The sequence below is a fragment of the Populus euphratica genome, unplaced genomic scaffold (assembly GCF_000495115.2).
Source record: "Populus euphratica unplaced genomic scaffold, PopEup_1.0 scaffold6.1, whole genome shotgun sequence".
Lineage (NCBI taxonomy): Eukaryota > Viridiplantae > Streptophyta > Magnoliopsida > Malpighiales > Salicaceae > Populus > Populus euphratica.
The window spans coordinates 1136112-1151783 of record NW_011499849.1 but is presented as its reverse complement, the minus strand read 5'-3'; the positions used below and the strand labels follow the sequence as shown (position 1 = coordinate 1151783).

Below are 15672 nucleotides of genomic sequence, written 5' to 3'. Positions count from 1 at the left end.
TTTTATTTGGTTTCTATAAAAATTTAGCTTTTTTTAAAAAAGATATTTTTAAATTAAATCAATCTATTAAATATAAATATTAGATCTTCATCTTATTATATTTTAATTAACTTTCTTTTTAGATTATTGCATGTGATCTTTTTTAGTGACACCATGAAATTTTTTATAATGTTATTTGAATTGTCTTGATAAATTTTTTTAAGTGATTGAGTAGCGTACATGATCAAATGATCAAACAATGATAAATCTTTATAAGACTTTTCTTTATTTCTTTCTAAATATGATTAGTTATTGTTATTTTTTGTTTGTATTATTTCCAATGTATTTTTAATTATAATATTAAATTAACTGAGTTTATTAAATTAAATTTAATTAATAATTTATATTTTTTTAATAAAAAAATTATCCGGCTCACGGATAACCACGGACCGCCAAGCTGCTGAATATCTAAAAGCAACTGGCAAACAGCGAGACATAAAATACCTAATGACAACGTACAAGTCAAATCAAATAGACTACTCGATCCATCTAGATGGTCTTGCCTGAGGTGACTAGTACTGTATCAGTCAATGTATGGCTACTTTTTTAAAAAAGAAAACCAGGGATGAACAGGAGGATAGCACAAAGATGTGGGTCCCATGTTTCTAAATAAACAATACAATATATTAAACTCATACTTTGATTACCATAAAGAATTTTAGAGAGAAAGAGAGCAATTATTTTTGCGTTGTCATGTTATTCTTGGCCATTTCTTATTCTTAAGACCTGCCACGATGTCATCATCATTTAGTTTACAAGTATTGCCGTCCAAGGTTAGCGGTTCTTTGTTTTCTACCATGAACACCAACGATCCTGATGTGACCTCAATGCCTGACTCCCCGTTAATTTGCATAATAAAGAATTATTATTCGTATTTTCTTTTCAATTTTTTGTGCAGGATATCTAGTTTATTAATCTCCGAGAAGAAATAAAGAAAATAAATATAAAGGATGGTTTAAAATTAATTGGTGTTCTTCCTTATTTATTGCATCAAAGGTCGTTATTATTCAAGATCAACAAATCATGATCGTCATTTACTCTGTTCTAATCGTCTTCATCACCTGTCAATTCTTAATCCTACAGTTCGGTTATGTGTTTTGCAGACACATCCTGTTCGATTCAGAGGCACTCATGTATTCATGAGTTTTTTTTTTTCGCCCAGTATCAATTAGGATTTTGTAAAATACACCGATGCCTTGTGTCACCACAGAGAGAATGTTTGGAAATATTTTAAAATTTATTTTTATTTAAAAATATATTAAAATACTTTTTAATTTATATATTAAAATGATTGGTAGCATATTTTAGGTTTTGTAGTATTTATATCTAAATTCAAACCCAAAAATCTAATAGTATTAATTTTTTAGGTTTCAAGTATTTTTAACTCGAATCATATATAAATCCAATATATATATTAAACTAGTGAGCAATAATATTTAATTTATCATAACAATGCATGTTAAACAAAAAAATATTTTGAAAAAAAATCTAGTTTCCATATAAGTTTATATTTATGAGCATATGAACTACTAACTCATAAAAAATATGCTTTCAGCACAAATATAATTAAAGTATTACTAGCATGCACACTAAATATATATTCAAACTTCCAACTAATATAAAATTAAAATAAAAAAAGTATTTACTGTTGAAATACTTTAAAGTAATAAATCTTTTATTATTGTGAAGGATTAATCATTTGTAGTTAATGCTTTATTGCTTTTTACTTGTGCAATTAAAATGTTTGTAATATGCTTTTTAATATTCCAACAACACCTCCTCAGTTTAAATGAGCTTTGAAATAAGGTTTTTGAACTAAAAAAATATAAAACTCAAATATCTCTTAATAAGATGAATCCAAGATCTAGATTTTAAAGAAAAATCAAAGTATAAATAAGACAAGAAAAATACTAAAATAAGATGAGAAAGAATATGTAAAAAATTGTTAGATTCAAGTTGGAAACTCTTCCTTCACTCCTCTTTTTGTAGTGAATTTTGAAAGTTAAAAGATTAAAGAATTAATAAGAATTAATTCTCATCATCATAAACATTTAATTAGCTACTATAAATTAAAAATTAAATCTAGAAAAATCAAGGGTTTTTTAGTTGGAAAATCAAGAGTTTTTTATATTATTTTTTTATTTATCTGTAATTTATTTAAATCATGTTAATTAAAATGAATTTTCAACAATCTTCTACATGAATGGAAATTGTCTCACAAATTTAAAAATTACTAAAATATTTGCTAAGAGATACCGATTTGGTGTATTACTATATTATGATATATAGCTTTTGACTTTGAACATTTCTTAGTAAAATATTATCAGATTTACTCTGTTAAATAATAAATGTTATGTCTTGAACCATTCAACCTTTTATATAAACTAAAATAATAGTTTTTTACCTGGAGATTTCAGTTGGTTCTTCACCAGCTCAATTTCCTCTTTATTGCATCGCAACTAACACTTATTTTGTCATAAGAATAAATAGAAAATAATAATTTTTTAGTATTATCAAGAATGTTTTGTGACTTAATTTTCTATTTGAACCAACTAGGTATCATTATCATCATTACACTCTTTTATATTTCAAAGATTTTAAGCTCATTTCTCTTAGTGAATTATACACAAGTTCTTTCAACGAACAATTGGTTAGTGGAATTGTAATATTTTTATTTGACTTTACATGGTCGATGAAAATAATTATATCATAGAGTAATTGTTCAATGATATTATATTTATGATGTGTATGTCTAAACTTCCCATCACATGTCTTTTTATGCCCTCCAATTGCTGACTGCTACAATCATGAACTCAAATAGCTGACATTGGTTTTAAAAACCATGAAATATCTTCTAATTTTTTTTGAATTCATTCGACTTCCTTTCCAGCTTTATCAAGAATAATAAATTTTGATATTTTTGTGGATTTAGAAATACATGTTTGTTTAGAAGATTTTCATGATATAACTACTTCAGTAAGTGTGAAGACATATTCACTCATGGATTTTGAATTCTTATTATTAGATATCAAATTAAAATCAACATACTCTTTCACTATTAACGGGTAACAAATATAGTATAGCATAGAGTCCAAGGTTTATTCTAAATATTTGAGTACATTTTTTATTATCTTTAAAGGAAACTCTTAAACTTGATTCATTATAGTTTTTCAATTAATCATCTTGAAATATAAGAATTTACCAACTATGAATTTTTTTCATATAGATATTGCTAGCTTTGTACTTTTTATCTAAAGCTTTCTGTAATAATTTTACACTATTTATTAACATATTATATAATGTATTATCCAACCCATTCAAGATATAGCTTATGCATACAAAATCAATATGATTTCATGTATCCACACGGCCACCACAATAGTATGATAGATTTTTTTTTTGATGATTTTGGCTTTTTCTTAGTCAAGAACTTTGCTAAGTTTAAAGTATTTAAATAAAATAGCATATTTTATTGTCACTTCTTAAAATTCAATTCATTAAAATTTTTTAGATTTCTCAACATATATTATATAAGGTAAGGTGATGGTGGAATCTTCATTACCGAAATAATATTTATCAAAGCAATATTGATTGATACAATCAGGTCTAGAGCAAGAAAAGTAGAACACGTGATATAATATATAAAAAAACAATAACAAATAATATTTATAAATAAATACTTTGGGTCCACAATAAAAAAAATGAAAATTGTAATAAAATAATATAATAAAAAAAAATAATTAAACTATAAAAGATAAAATCAACCATCACTCACTTTCCTAGATTACTTTACTTGTCTTATTTTATTCATTATCATTTATTTAATTATCATTATTTTATCTATAAACTGCAACGTGTGCATTAAAAAATAAAAAAAACTAAAAACAAAGGGCTTAATTTGTTACTGTTGGCAATAAATAAATTTTCTCTCTCAAAACTCGAAGCTACTTCACTATCTACCAATAGGAGATCAAACACTACAATTGAAGAGGAAGTTAACGATTATCAAAGAAGACATCTTCACTTTCTTGGAACGCTTATTTAGGATGTGAGAATGTGTGGGATTTTCCCTGAAAGTGAAGAGAAGAGAAACGAATAGAAGAAAGATTATTTCAGGGTTTTTGAAGTGTTTTTTTTTTTTGATTTTTTTCTTTGTGTTTTTATTATGGGTTTTTTTTTTTTTTTTTGCTGTTTCTTATTCTTCTCTGTAGAAGCAAAACAACAAAGCAAGAAAGTGATAGCTCTGAAAAGAGAAAAGTTAGTTTTGAAATGATAAAATTGGACACAAAACGTTATCTTGTAATAAAGTAGTTTTTTTCTGGGTACGGTTTTATGTAGGTGCAGTAGTAGCTTTGTGGTATCGTGGTAATTTCTGTTTTTTAAAGTATATATAAACTGGACACACATGTAATCTATATAAATTTACATATGCATTTTAGAAATATATGTTTAATTGGTATTGTGGTAAATTTTATTTTTTAAAATATTTTTGCTTTATAAACACTTCAAATTGATTTTTCTAAGTATTTTTTTATAATTTTGATATATTGATAGTAATTTAAAAGGTTTTAATGAAATTTTACATTTAAAATTATTTTGAGTGTCAATAATTGAATTCTAAATGAAACTGAATCTTTTAAAAGTCACAAAAATAAATTAGAGATCAACCCTTTGATTTACCATTTTAAAGAGAAAAAAATTAATATTAAAACTAGTTTTTTTTTATTTCTTTAATAACCATCTACCCATCCTTTTGTTCTTAGAGATATTTAAAAAATAAGGTAAAGATGATGAGAATAATATAAAAAATAAAATATATTGAATCTTATTTTTAAAAAATATATAATTTTATTTATTTATTTATTAAAGTTAAATTAAATATTATAATTAACTTAAATTATAATAGATAATTAAAACAACCAGTTAATCAGACATGCATGCATCCTTGCTATTCACCGCATTGAATGAAATTAATGAAAGACCATAGTCAACAATAAAAGTAATAAAATGAATCACATTTTTTTTTTAAATAGATCAACAAAATTTACATTGCCAAAAGATGAAATTATCATTTCCTCGATGAGAGAAATAAATCTTAGATACAACAACTCAAAGGGTTTACATAAATCATGAATATTAAAAGAGTATTTTCTGCTGTTAAAATGTGTTCTACGAGATTTGTTAGTTTGTACGGTAATAAATTGAAAATTATGCGTGCATATTAATCTATATTTTTCATTTAACTAATTACAATTGAGATAATTATAAGTAGTTAAGATAATCATGAAAAATAAAATATGATTGGATGGAAAAACTAGTGGTTAACAAAAAAAATCATATTTTTAAATAAAAATATCTTAAAAATAATTAAAAATTAATAAGTACTCATAATCAAGGTATCATAAATTCCAGCCATGATTTTAAAATCCAATTTAACGAAATGACTTGAGATCCAATCGATTTAGGGATGGGTTGAAAATTTGGATAAAAAACTTAGTGTGGCTTTACTGATGAGCGAGTTCATCATGTCAAAAATCTAGTTTCAAACACATTGATTTTTGTATTTTTATTAAAATAATATTATTTAATTTATTTTTTTTAAATTGATCCCAACAACCCTATAAACCAGTTAAAATCCCGGGGTCTCAAAACTATGACTCCAGCTCATTACAACCTGAGTGCGAAGAAGAGAATAATTTATATGGCTTCAGTGGGAAAATAAAAACAATGTCGTTGGTGATTCGAGCAGCCAACACTTATGTCTTGGTCAATCGTGGCCCTTGAGATGAAATGATTAGAGAGATGAGCCAATTGTTTTCCACCATACCCTCACTTTCTCGCAAAGGTACAAAAAGAACTCCATCGAGCAGCCCACTAACACCGCAACAAGCAAGTAATCATCATTGAGGCGCGTGGACCCCTGTCTGCTCCGATCACCACTGGAAAGCGAAGGGCTGTGCCTTTACGCGCACAAGAGGAGAGTCTTGGTTTTAGATGCCTTTTCTGCCTGTGATCACATAACATTATCCACGTGTTTTCTAGACAATTGAAAAGTCAACCTCGGCGGCTGGACGTTTCCGTGCTTCACCCCTCTACCGCATATAACACTCACAAGTTTAAACAAGACTTTTCCGAGAGTTATTAAATTCACAGACTTCTCAGAAATTTATCGTTAATCAAATACAATATTATCGAAAGAGTTTTATCTTTTAATGAGTTATTCCAGTTCAACTAAATTAGTTAGGATTTAATAAATTTTTAAATACTAGATTAAAAAAAATTAACAGAAATTACTACAACCTCAGTTCCAGTGCTTTTAGATGGTCCTTCATAATTTTTTTTATTAAGCACAGTCTAAAAGATTTGGCTCATGTGCGAACATGGTTTTCTAAAGGTTATTATCATAATGCCAAATATTATTATAAATTATTTTTAAAAAATACCCGACATGAAATAAAGTTAGGCTCCAAAATGATTTTTTTTTTTTTTTTAGATTAACGTGAGTGTCCGGGTCAGCTTGCGCGCACCACGACTAATCCCACGGGCCCTGAAGTTAACGACCATGTAAGCCTCCAGTGGCCATCATATGAGCAACCAAGGACTCGAACCTGAGACCACAGAGGGAGCAAACCTCTTGATCCCAAGTCCTTACCACTTGACCATCACCTAGATGATTTCCAAAATGATATTTGATGTCCCTAGTCGGTGACCTAGGGTTCATTATACGCCCGTCTATTTCTCTATATCTAGAAAGTGTGGTCTTTCCTTCATGTTTCCTTCCATTTTAGAGAGGGATGGATGTGAACTAGCTCCCAAGGGATGCCGACCTCTTCTTCAAAGTAAAAAAATCGCCTTCTTAATATATATATTTTCTAATTAAGGGATTTCGAAGGGTACATTATATATACAATATGGTTGTTGGCAAATGGCAACATTATTGTTACTATTTTTTAATTCAACCTAACAAGAATCTGCTCTGATTATATCAGGGCCACCTTCTTGCCTGATTATATTTGTAATTTTGGTCAATGATTGCCATTACCGATATCTTGAGTTGTTGCCTTGACTCCACAAAATTCATCTCGTCAAGCGTAAAACGTTCACTTGGTTTCTTCTCCTTGTTCGATCTTCGCACCATTTTAGATACGAAAGTTCATCCCTGTCATGTTTTACTTTCAGGGAACGGTATTTTCATCGGGATTTTAGTAGATTTTATTTTTAAAAAAATTATTTTTTATATTTTTAGATTATTCTAATATGTTGATATTAAAAATAAATTTTATAAAAATAAAAATATTATTTTAATATATTTTCAGATAAAATATATTTCAAAAATTAACCCTGTCGTACCATTAAAAGAAAATCCTACATTTCTCGGCAACTTCCTGCCTTTGATGACATACTGGGTCATCATAAGTCGAGCTAATTTATGGATAAGTGAAAGATTTGTCACTCTTATCTATTTATACAAAGACGGGACTTTGGAAATTAATAAAATGTCTTCATAGTAACTTTCAGGCTTCAGGGTGATGGCTGGTAGTATTGATGTCTTTTATTTCAATTTGGATGGTGCTGTTAATACTATTTTATTATTCTTAGTTGAAGAGAAATAGAGAGCTTAACCCTTTAATTAGTTAACCTTTTGTATTTATATATATTTAGGATAATATATAATAGTTAATATGTAAAGATTACAACACTAAAATAGTCTTCTATAATATGTTGTGTGTGTGTACACACATTCTATAATATATTATCTTAAACTGAGGGTGAATGATTGATCTTAAGCTTGAATTGAAAAACAGTAAAAGAAACAGTAAGAAGCGATTTAGTAAAAACATTTACAAGTTATCTTGAGAAGATATAAAAACAATTCTAAATCTCTTTGTTGACAACCTTGTTTCGTACAAAATAATAATCAACTTTAACATGTTTAGTACAAGTATGAAATATATGATTCACAAACAAAATGGTAGGATCATAAACAAAAGTAATATGTAGATCTAACAATAAATACTGAAGCTAGATTACCTCAATAGTGTTATCTGCTAAGGCTTTGTATTCAGCCCCAGTAGAGGAGCGGGCAACCATGCGTTGCTTGCTTGATTTCCACAAAATCGATGTATAACTAAAGAAAATTAGGTAACAACTTATAGACTTGCGATCATCAATACTACCTATCCAATCTGTATCCATAAAGCCATATAAAGCAAAGAAAGAATTAAGATTAATGAAAGCAAAACTTAAGCATTACAGAAATATAAAGAAAAAGAGCAAGAACATGATCTTGATATGAAAATCAAGATGTCTAAATGCATGGTAAATGACTCCTTTTATATGCCAAAATTTAAAACTATTGATTTATTAACTAATTGTTGAGTTGGTGGCCATATCTTGACTTGGTGACAATCCTTGTCTTTTTATCTAAACAAAATATCATTGTTAACATCAGAATTTGAATAGACTATCATTATGAAAGTTCTAAGAAATTGTCTTAGCTTTCCAGCAACAAAAAAATTGAGGTCATTTGGACTTCTAAAACTCGAGATATGGGTTGAATACTAAACAGTGTCTGGGTTGTAGGATAGATTTTGACTTCTCTGTTGTTGCTACAATTTGAACTTGAAAATGATATTTTTCAATCTTAAACTCTGCATAAAAGTTTTAGACCTATGTCTTAAGTTTCCATCCATATAGAGCAAACCTAAATCTAAGTTCTACAACTCCGGTTATGATTTCATAACTGAATGGTGTTCCAATTTAAATTCAACCAGCATGTCTTTTCTAAACTTAGCCATCTCTTTGTCTTTTTACTTTCAATAGTTAATCACATAAATCAATCATTTGAATTGTAAGATATGTCTGTATTTAAAATGAAAATTTATTATAAATTAAAGTTATCTTATATTACCAGACTTGTTATTATAAAACATACTTTAGCTAAGGAGTTATTGACACTTCAAGTGAAAAATGATGATACAAAATCTTAATAAAAATGCATTTTTAAGTACTAATGACAGCGGAACCTAGTGAGACTGTAGCAGAATCAGGAGTACCTACAATTGCAAACTTGGAAAAATACAACCCTAAAGAAGGAGAACATATACCTAAAAAAAGATTATTAGAGAAATAAGAAAATGGTGACATGGGACAATGCCAGGGGGTTGTTAAATGATGGCAGACACGGTTAGACAATGGGTTGTTAGGTTGGGTGATTTGCTGGTATGGTAAATTAACGGTATAGTGGGGGAGAAAATTGGTGAAATAATCAAGTTTGACAAGTGAATAGGATGTATATGATAAAGCAATCTAATAAAAATATAATTTAAAAAATAGTTTTAAAATAGGAACTAAAATAGTTTTATTTAATATATTTTATTGAGATTTTAAAAGTAATTAATTTAAAATGAACTTTGTTTGTATTATTTAAAATATAATGTTCAGGAAAATAAGTAGATATATCTTTATTTTTCAAAAATACAATCACATGGGTTTTTTTTGGCACACTTAATGTTGATTGTCGGGGTCGTAAATACTGCAAATGTTATGAATAAGTTATTCAATAAATAATAATTGTAGGTTATTACTAATACTTTAATATTAATTTTTTTTTACCTACATAGCTATGAATCACTGTAAAAACATTTTTTCTGTGCAACAAATAAAAAATTGTCTTAAAACAAACAATAAAGTAATGTTTTTCACCACATAGGAATAAAAGCCCCTTTCAAATACTATAACCAAGCAAAAATAGTGACTACTATATTAGCAACTCGCTGAGTTTATATAATTTTTTTTATAATGTAAAAACGGACTGGTTGGGCTGTCATAGTGTTTTTTTAAAAAATAATAAAAACATAATACTCAGGTCATCAAATCAAAGGCAACAATAGAAAACAAATCATAAAATTAAAAAAATGATTCATTAATATCATACTTATATAGAAAAAAAAAAGATCGCTAGAGATTTATTTCCACTCCACCGTGGATATTACTGACAACCAAAAAAGTTTGTTAAGATGAGTTAAATTTCACTGCAAAATAAAATAAGACAACATTGAAATAAATTACATGGTGTGCTAGAGTAATGTTTTGGAAAAACAAATGTAACAAAACATAATGAAGTGAGTATCTGTATATTTAATCAATTAATTCAAAAAAATTAATCATGAAAAAATATATTTAACAAAACAAAAACTTTGGATAACCCAACCAAAGAAAAAAAAGGATGTAGAAAGCACGTAAAAAAAACACAAAGCTCAATCTTAAATAAAAAAATATTGAAAAATAAAATTGAAAAAAATATTAACTTAAAATAATGATGAAAAACCAGAGCAACCTTTAACAAATGTTCTTAAGTTAGACTAATTTTTTTAAATAATAACCCATGAAATTCCTCAATGGGCTCAACTTAGAAGCTTAAATTTAAATCAACTTAATGTTGAATGATAAAATTGAGTATAAAAAAAATATCAAACTAATAAATCTAGCAAAAAAAAAAAAAACAAAAGAATAAGGGTAAGATCTAATAAGAAAAAAGAATCTAGGGTGAAATTGTAAGAAAAAGTTATATTATAAAAATTATCTCAAATGACATAGATAACAATTAAAAGAATATGGAAAAAACAATTTAAAATCAAACAAGGATGAAATTGAAACAAATTTTGATTTTTATAAGTGATTTCAAATAAAATAAATATCAATAAGAAAACCAAGTATTAAATCAAAAATAAAAGGAAAAGAAAAAAATCAAAGATGATGAAATTGAAACAAATTTTGATTTTCTTAAATTGCTTGAAATAAAAGAAATAGTTGTCAGAACCAAACTAGAACTCTATTTTTTATATACATCATTGTTAAATAATGGAGACATCAAGACAAATCTAAAAATACCCTAACAAATTTTTGGTCGCTGAAATTAGCTGTCATACTATCTAAAAACAACATAGCTATGCATGCATGTCTTTTGATTTTTTTTTAAATCTTTTTAATTTATTAAAAGACAAAATTAACTCTCATTCTATAAAATAAAAAAAATAAAGTATACAATAACAAAAATACCCTCAAATTTAAAGTATAAAAATTAAACCCTAAAAACAAGGAGATATTTTAACTATGGAAATAAAAAAGATAAGACAGAAATACCTCTCTTAGCCAATCAAAACATTGTTTTATACAAAGTTAAATTAATTATTTTATCATACACTTTATAAGTAAAAATACAACCTATCCTTCCATGACATCCAATAATATATTAATTTTAAATACATTTATGATAACTTACTATGCAATTTTAAAAAAAATATCCATCTCAATGAATTTAAAAATATTAAAATACGCTTTTGCAAAGAAAACTTACCATCAACCTTTAGCCTAAAGTTCTTCTTTTAAATGGAAAGAAGATATGAATTTAGTGTTCATATATTCAGTAAAATGTTTTATGTACAGTAAATCCGCTGCCTCTTTCAGTTTTTTTTAAATATCCCTGTAACCACAAACACAGTACACGTGAACGCCCGCCATCAAAGTTAAAATGGCACCATCACCCTCTGCATATTCCACCCTTCTTCTCTGATTCCAAAATCCCCCGTCCCCTCAAAAACAGACCATCGTATCCGTTTCACCGGCAGAAATGTCAACGGCCTATTCTTCCATGCAACACTTCCCTTCTCTGCTTCTTATCTGTTTTCTCCTTCTATTCTCCAAGATCAAATCCGATGAACTTCAAATACTACTAAACCTTAAAACTTCACTTAAGAAGTCAAATACTCATGTATTTGATTCTTGGGATTCAAATAAACCCATATGTGAATTCACAGGAATTACCTGTAATTCAGATAAGTCAGTCAAAGAAATCGAGCTTTCGAGACAGAACTTAGAGGGTGTCCTTCCTCTTGATTCAATATGCCAGCTCCAATCTTTGGATAAGCTTTCTTTTGGTTACAACTTCTTGCACGGTACCATCACGAATTACTTGAGCAACTGCACAAAGTTGCAATATCTCGATCTTGGCAACAATTTGTTCACTGGGCCATTCCCTGACATATCATCTCTCAGTCAATTACAGCACCTGTATTTGAACCAGAGTAGGTTCAATGGCGGTTTTCCATGGAAGTCACTGCAAAACATGACAGGTCTCGTTACTCTAAGTGTCGGGGACAATACATTTGATCGAGCTCCGTTTCCAAATGAAGTTGTCAAGCTAACAAAACTGAATTGGCTTTACATGACGAATTGCAGCATCGAAGGCACAATTCCTGAAGAAATTGGAAATCTTATCGAGCTCACAAACTTGGAGCTTAGCAACAATTATCTATCCGGAGAGATTCCTTCTCAGATAGTAAAGCTACGAAATCTCTGGCAGCTCGAGCTCTTCAACAACAGCTTGACGGGAAAGTTGCCGGTCGGGTTTGGAAACTTGACAAAGCTGGAAAAATTTGATGCGTCGACGAACAATTTAGAAGGTGATTTGTCCGAATTGAGATTTTTGACCAATTTGGTCTCTCTGCAGCTATATGCGAACAAGCTTTCTGGTGAAATTCCAGCAGAGTTCGGTGAATTCAAGAAACTTGTGAATATTTCGTTGTACCAGAACCAGTTAACAGGTCCTCTTCCTCCAAAGCTTGGTTCTTGGACTGAATTTGATTTTATTGATGTGTCCGAGAATCAGTTGACCGGCTCAATTCCGCCAGATATGTGCAAGAAGGGGACTATGACTCGGCTTCTCGTGCTTCAAAACAACTTGACTGGCGAAATTCCGGCTGGCTATGCAAACTGTAATACGTTATTGAGGTTCAGAGTCAGCAACAACCGGCTCTCTGGCAAGGTTCCTGCTGGAATTTGGGGATTGCCGGAGGCGAATATAATTGACATCGAAATGAATCAATTCGAAGGTCCAGTGACCTCTGATATTGGAAACGCTAAAGCTCTCGGTCAATTGTTGCTCGGAAACAATCGCTTATCTGGTGAATTACCCGAAGAGATTTCGAAAGCTACGTCACTGGTTACAGTCCAGTTAAATGACAATCTGTTTTCGGGAAAAATTCCAAATAAAATTGGTGAACTCAAGCAGTTGAGCAGTCTTCATTTGGAAAACAATATGTTCTCTGGTTCAATACCGGATTCATTAGGCTCATGTTATTCTCTGACTGACGTGAGCATGGCTCGTAATTCGCTTTCTGGTGAAATCCCATCCACTTTGGGGCAGCTACCAACTTTGAATTCTCTAAATTTGTCGGAGAATGAGATTTCAGGTCATATTCCAGGAAGCTTGTCATCTTTGAGACTAAGTCTTCTTGATCTATCCCACAATAGATTATCTGGTCCAATACCTCAATCTTTATCAATTGAAGCTTACAATGGTAGCTTCACTGGAAATCCTGGTCTCTGTAGCCGGACAATTAGCTCTTTTCAGCGATGCTACCCTAAATCCAGTATCTCCAAGGAGGTCCGTACGCTCATCCTTTGCTTTTCTGTGGGTTCAATGATTTTGCTTGCTTCCCTCGCATGCTTTTACCACTTGAAAAAGAGAGAAAAATATCATGACCGCTCGTTGAAGGAAGAATCTTGGGACTTGAAATCTTTCCATGTATTAACCTTCACCGAGGATGAGATTCTTGATTCAATTAAACAAGAGAATCTGATAGGAAAAGGAGGGTCCGGCAACGTGTACAGAGTGGCCCTAGCCAATGGCAAAGAACTAGCAGTGAAGCATATTTGGACTGCAAATTCTACTAGCACTAAGAAGAGCAGGAGCACTACACCAATTTTGGGAAAAGAGGCAGGAAAATCTAAGGAATTTGATGCAGAGGTGGAGACCTTGAGCTCAATTAGGCATGTCAACGTGGTGAAGTTGTATTGCAGCATTACCAGTGAGGATTCAAGCCTTTTGGTCTATGAGTATATGCCAAATGGGAGCTTATGGGACCGATTGCATGCATCAAGGAAGATGGAGCTTGATTGGCAGACGAGGTACGAGATTGCTGTGGGGGCAGCTAAGGGTTTGGAGTATCTACATCATGGGTGTGATAGACCCATAATTCACCGCGATGTGAAGTCTAGCAACATTTTATTGGATGAGTTATTCAAGCCTAGAATTGCTGATTTTGGACTTGCTAAGATGATTCAAGCCAGTGGTGGCAAGGACTCCACCCAAGTCATTGCAGGAACCCATGGTTATATAGCTCCTGGTAAGTAAATTATGCTCTTTACTTCGATTTTTTTCGTAGTTTTGTTCATGGGAAGATATGTAGGTATTATCTCTTTAAACTCCCCGTGTCAAGTGGCTAATTGAAGCATCATGGAATTGTGGCTTGTTTGGCATTTCATTTTAGCTTCAAATCCAGTTAATTGAACATAGATACGTTTTGATTTTGCAGAATATGGGTATACATACAAAGTGAACGAGAAGAGTGATGTGTATAGCTTTGGAGTGGTGCTAATGGAGCTGGTGAGTGGAAAGAGGGCAATAGAGCCAGAATATGGAGATAACACCGACATAGTAGATTGGGTCAGCAGCAAATTGAAGACTAAACAGAGTGTGTTGAGTATAGTGGACTCAAGAATTCCAGAAGCTTTCAAGGAAGACGCTGTCAAGGTGTTGAGAATTGCAATTCTCTGCACTGCAAGGCTTCCCGCAATGAGACCAGCCATGAGAAGTGTAGTCCAAATGTTGGAAGCAGTTGAGCCGTGCAAGCTGGTGAGCATTGCGATCAGTAAAGATGGTGCTCTTAACATGAGAAAGGAAGTGAGAGATACGGAGAAGTACAACCCAGATCAGCAATGAACTCCTCTTCCCGATTGCGTCAGTCTAGTTCGAAGATCTTCGACAGAATTTCCGTATGCTAGTCTATAACATGTATCATAATTGCTTGTATACTATTAGCTAGAGTCTGTAGTTCTTGTGTGTAATCTGCAAAATTAGCCGAAACCCGAGGCTCTCTTTTCTCTACTCTTTCTGGTACTCGTAAGGGTGACGAAGATGCTAAAATCAATAAACAGATGGACCATTTTGTTGTCAAATGCCAGCTTGGTCGACGAAACCATGGCCCTTTTTTATTTTCTTTTTGGTTGTCAAAAGCAGCGTGGATCAGATCCTTTAGTTCATCGCCCAACAACTTCCATGCCGAGAGGGAAAAAAACAAGGAAAGAAAAAGGCAGGACAAGGATTTGAATCTTCAGGGGGAAATAAAATAAAGAGACAGCCATGGTCGCGTATACTTGAAAACCTGGAACCAATTGTTGGGTCAACAGCTCATCCAGAGGGGTATTGTGCACGAAGCTGCTATCATACCTTATCAATCAAGCAAGAATCGAACCGAATCCCAAATAATTTGATGTTATCTCTTCATTTAATATTTTATTAAATCAGAACTAGTTCTGTAGAAAGTCCATATACACTGCAGTCTGGAGGTCCCCCCCTCACACAGCAACCGAGCCCCATCCATTGAATACGATATATTTGGTTTTGTATTATTTTAAATTAATTTTTTAAAATTAATTTTGATATAAAAATAATTTTTAAAAAATAAAAAACATTATATTTATACATTTTTTAATAAAAAATACTTTAAAAAGTTAGCAACTCTCCACAAACCAAAATATTTCCATGCCACTACTATTTTTAAAGGTGTT

General features: G+C 30.6%; 1 protein-coding gene across 1 annotated transcript; it reads left to right on the top strand.

The window, feature by feature from the left end:
• The first annotated feature begins 11521 nt into the window (after window positions 1-11521).
• On the top strand, window positions 11522-15060 carry LOC105120450 (Leucine-rich receptor-like protein kinase family protein). The gene is made up of 2 exons (XM_011018645.1): window positions 11522-14228; window positions 14418-15060. The coding sequence occupies exons 1-2, from the start codon at window positions 11672-11674 to the stop codon at window positions 14822-14824; spliced, it is 2964 nt and encodes a 987-aa protein (XP_011016947.1). The 5' UTR covers window positions 11522-11671; the 3' UTR covers window positions 14825-15060.
• The last annotated feature ends 612 nt before the right edge of the window (window positions 15061-15672 follow it).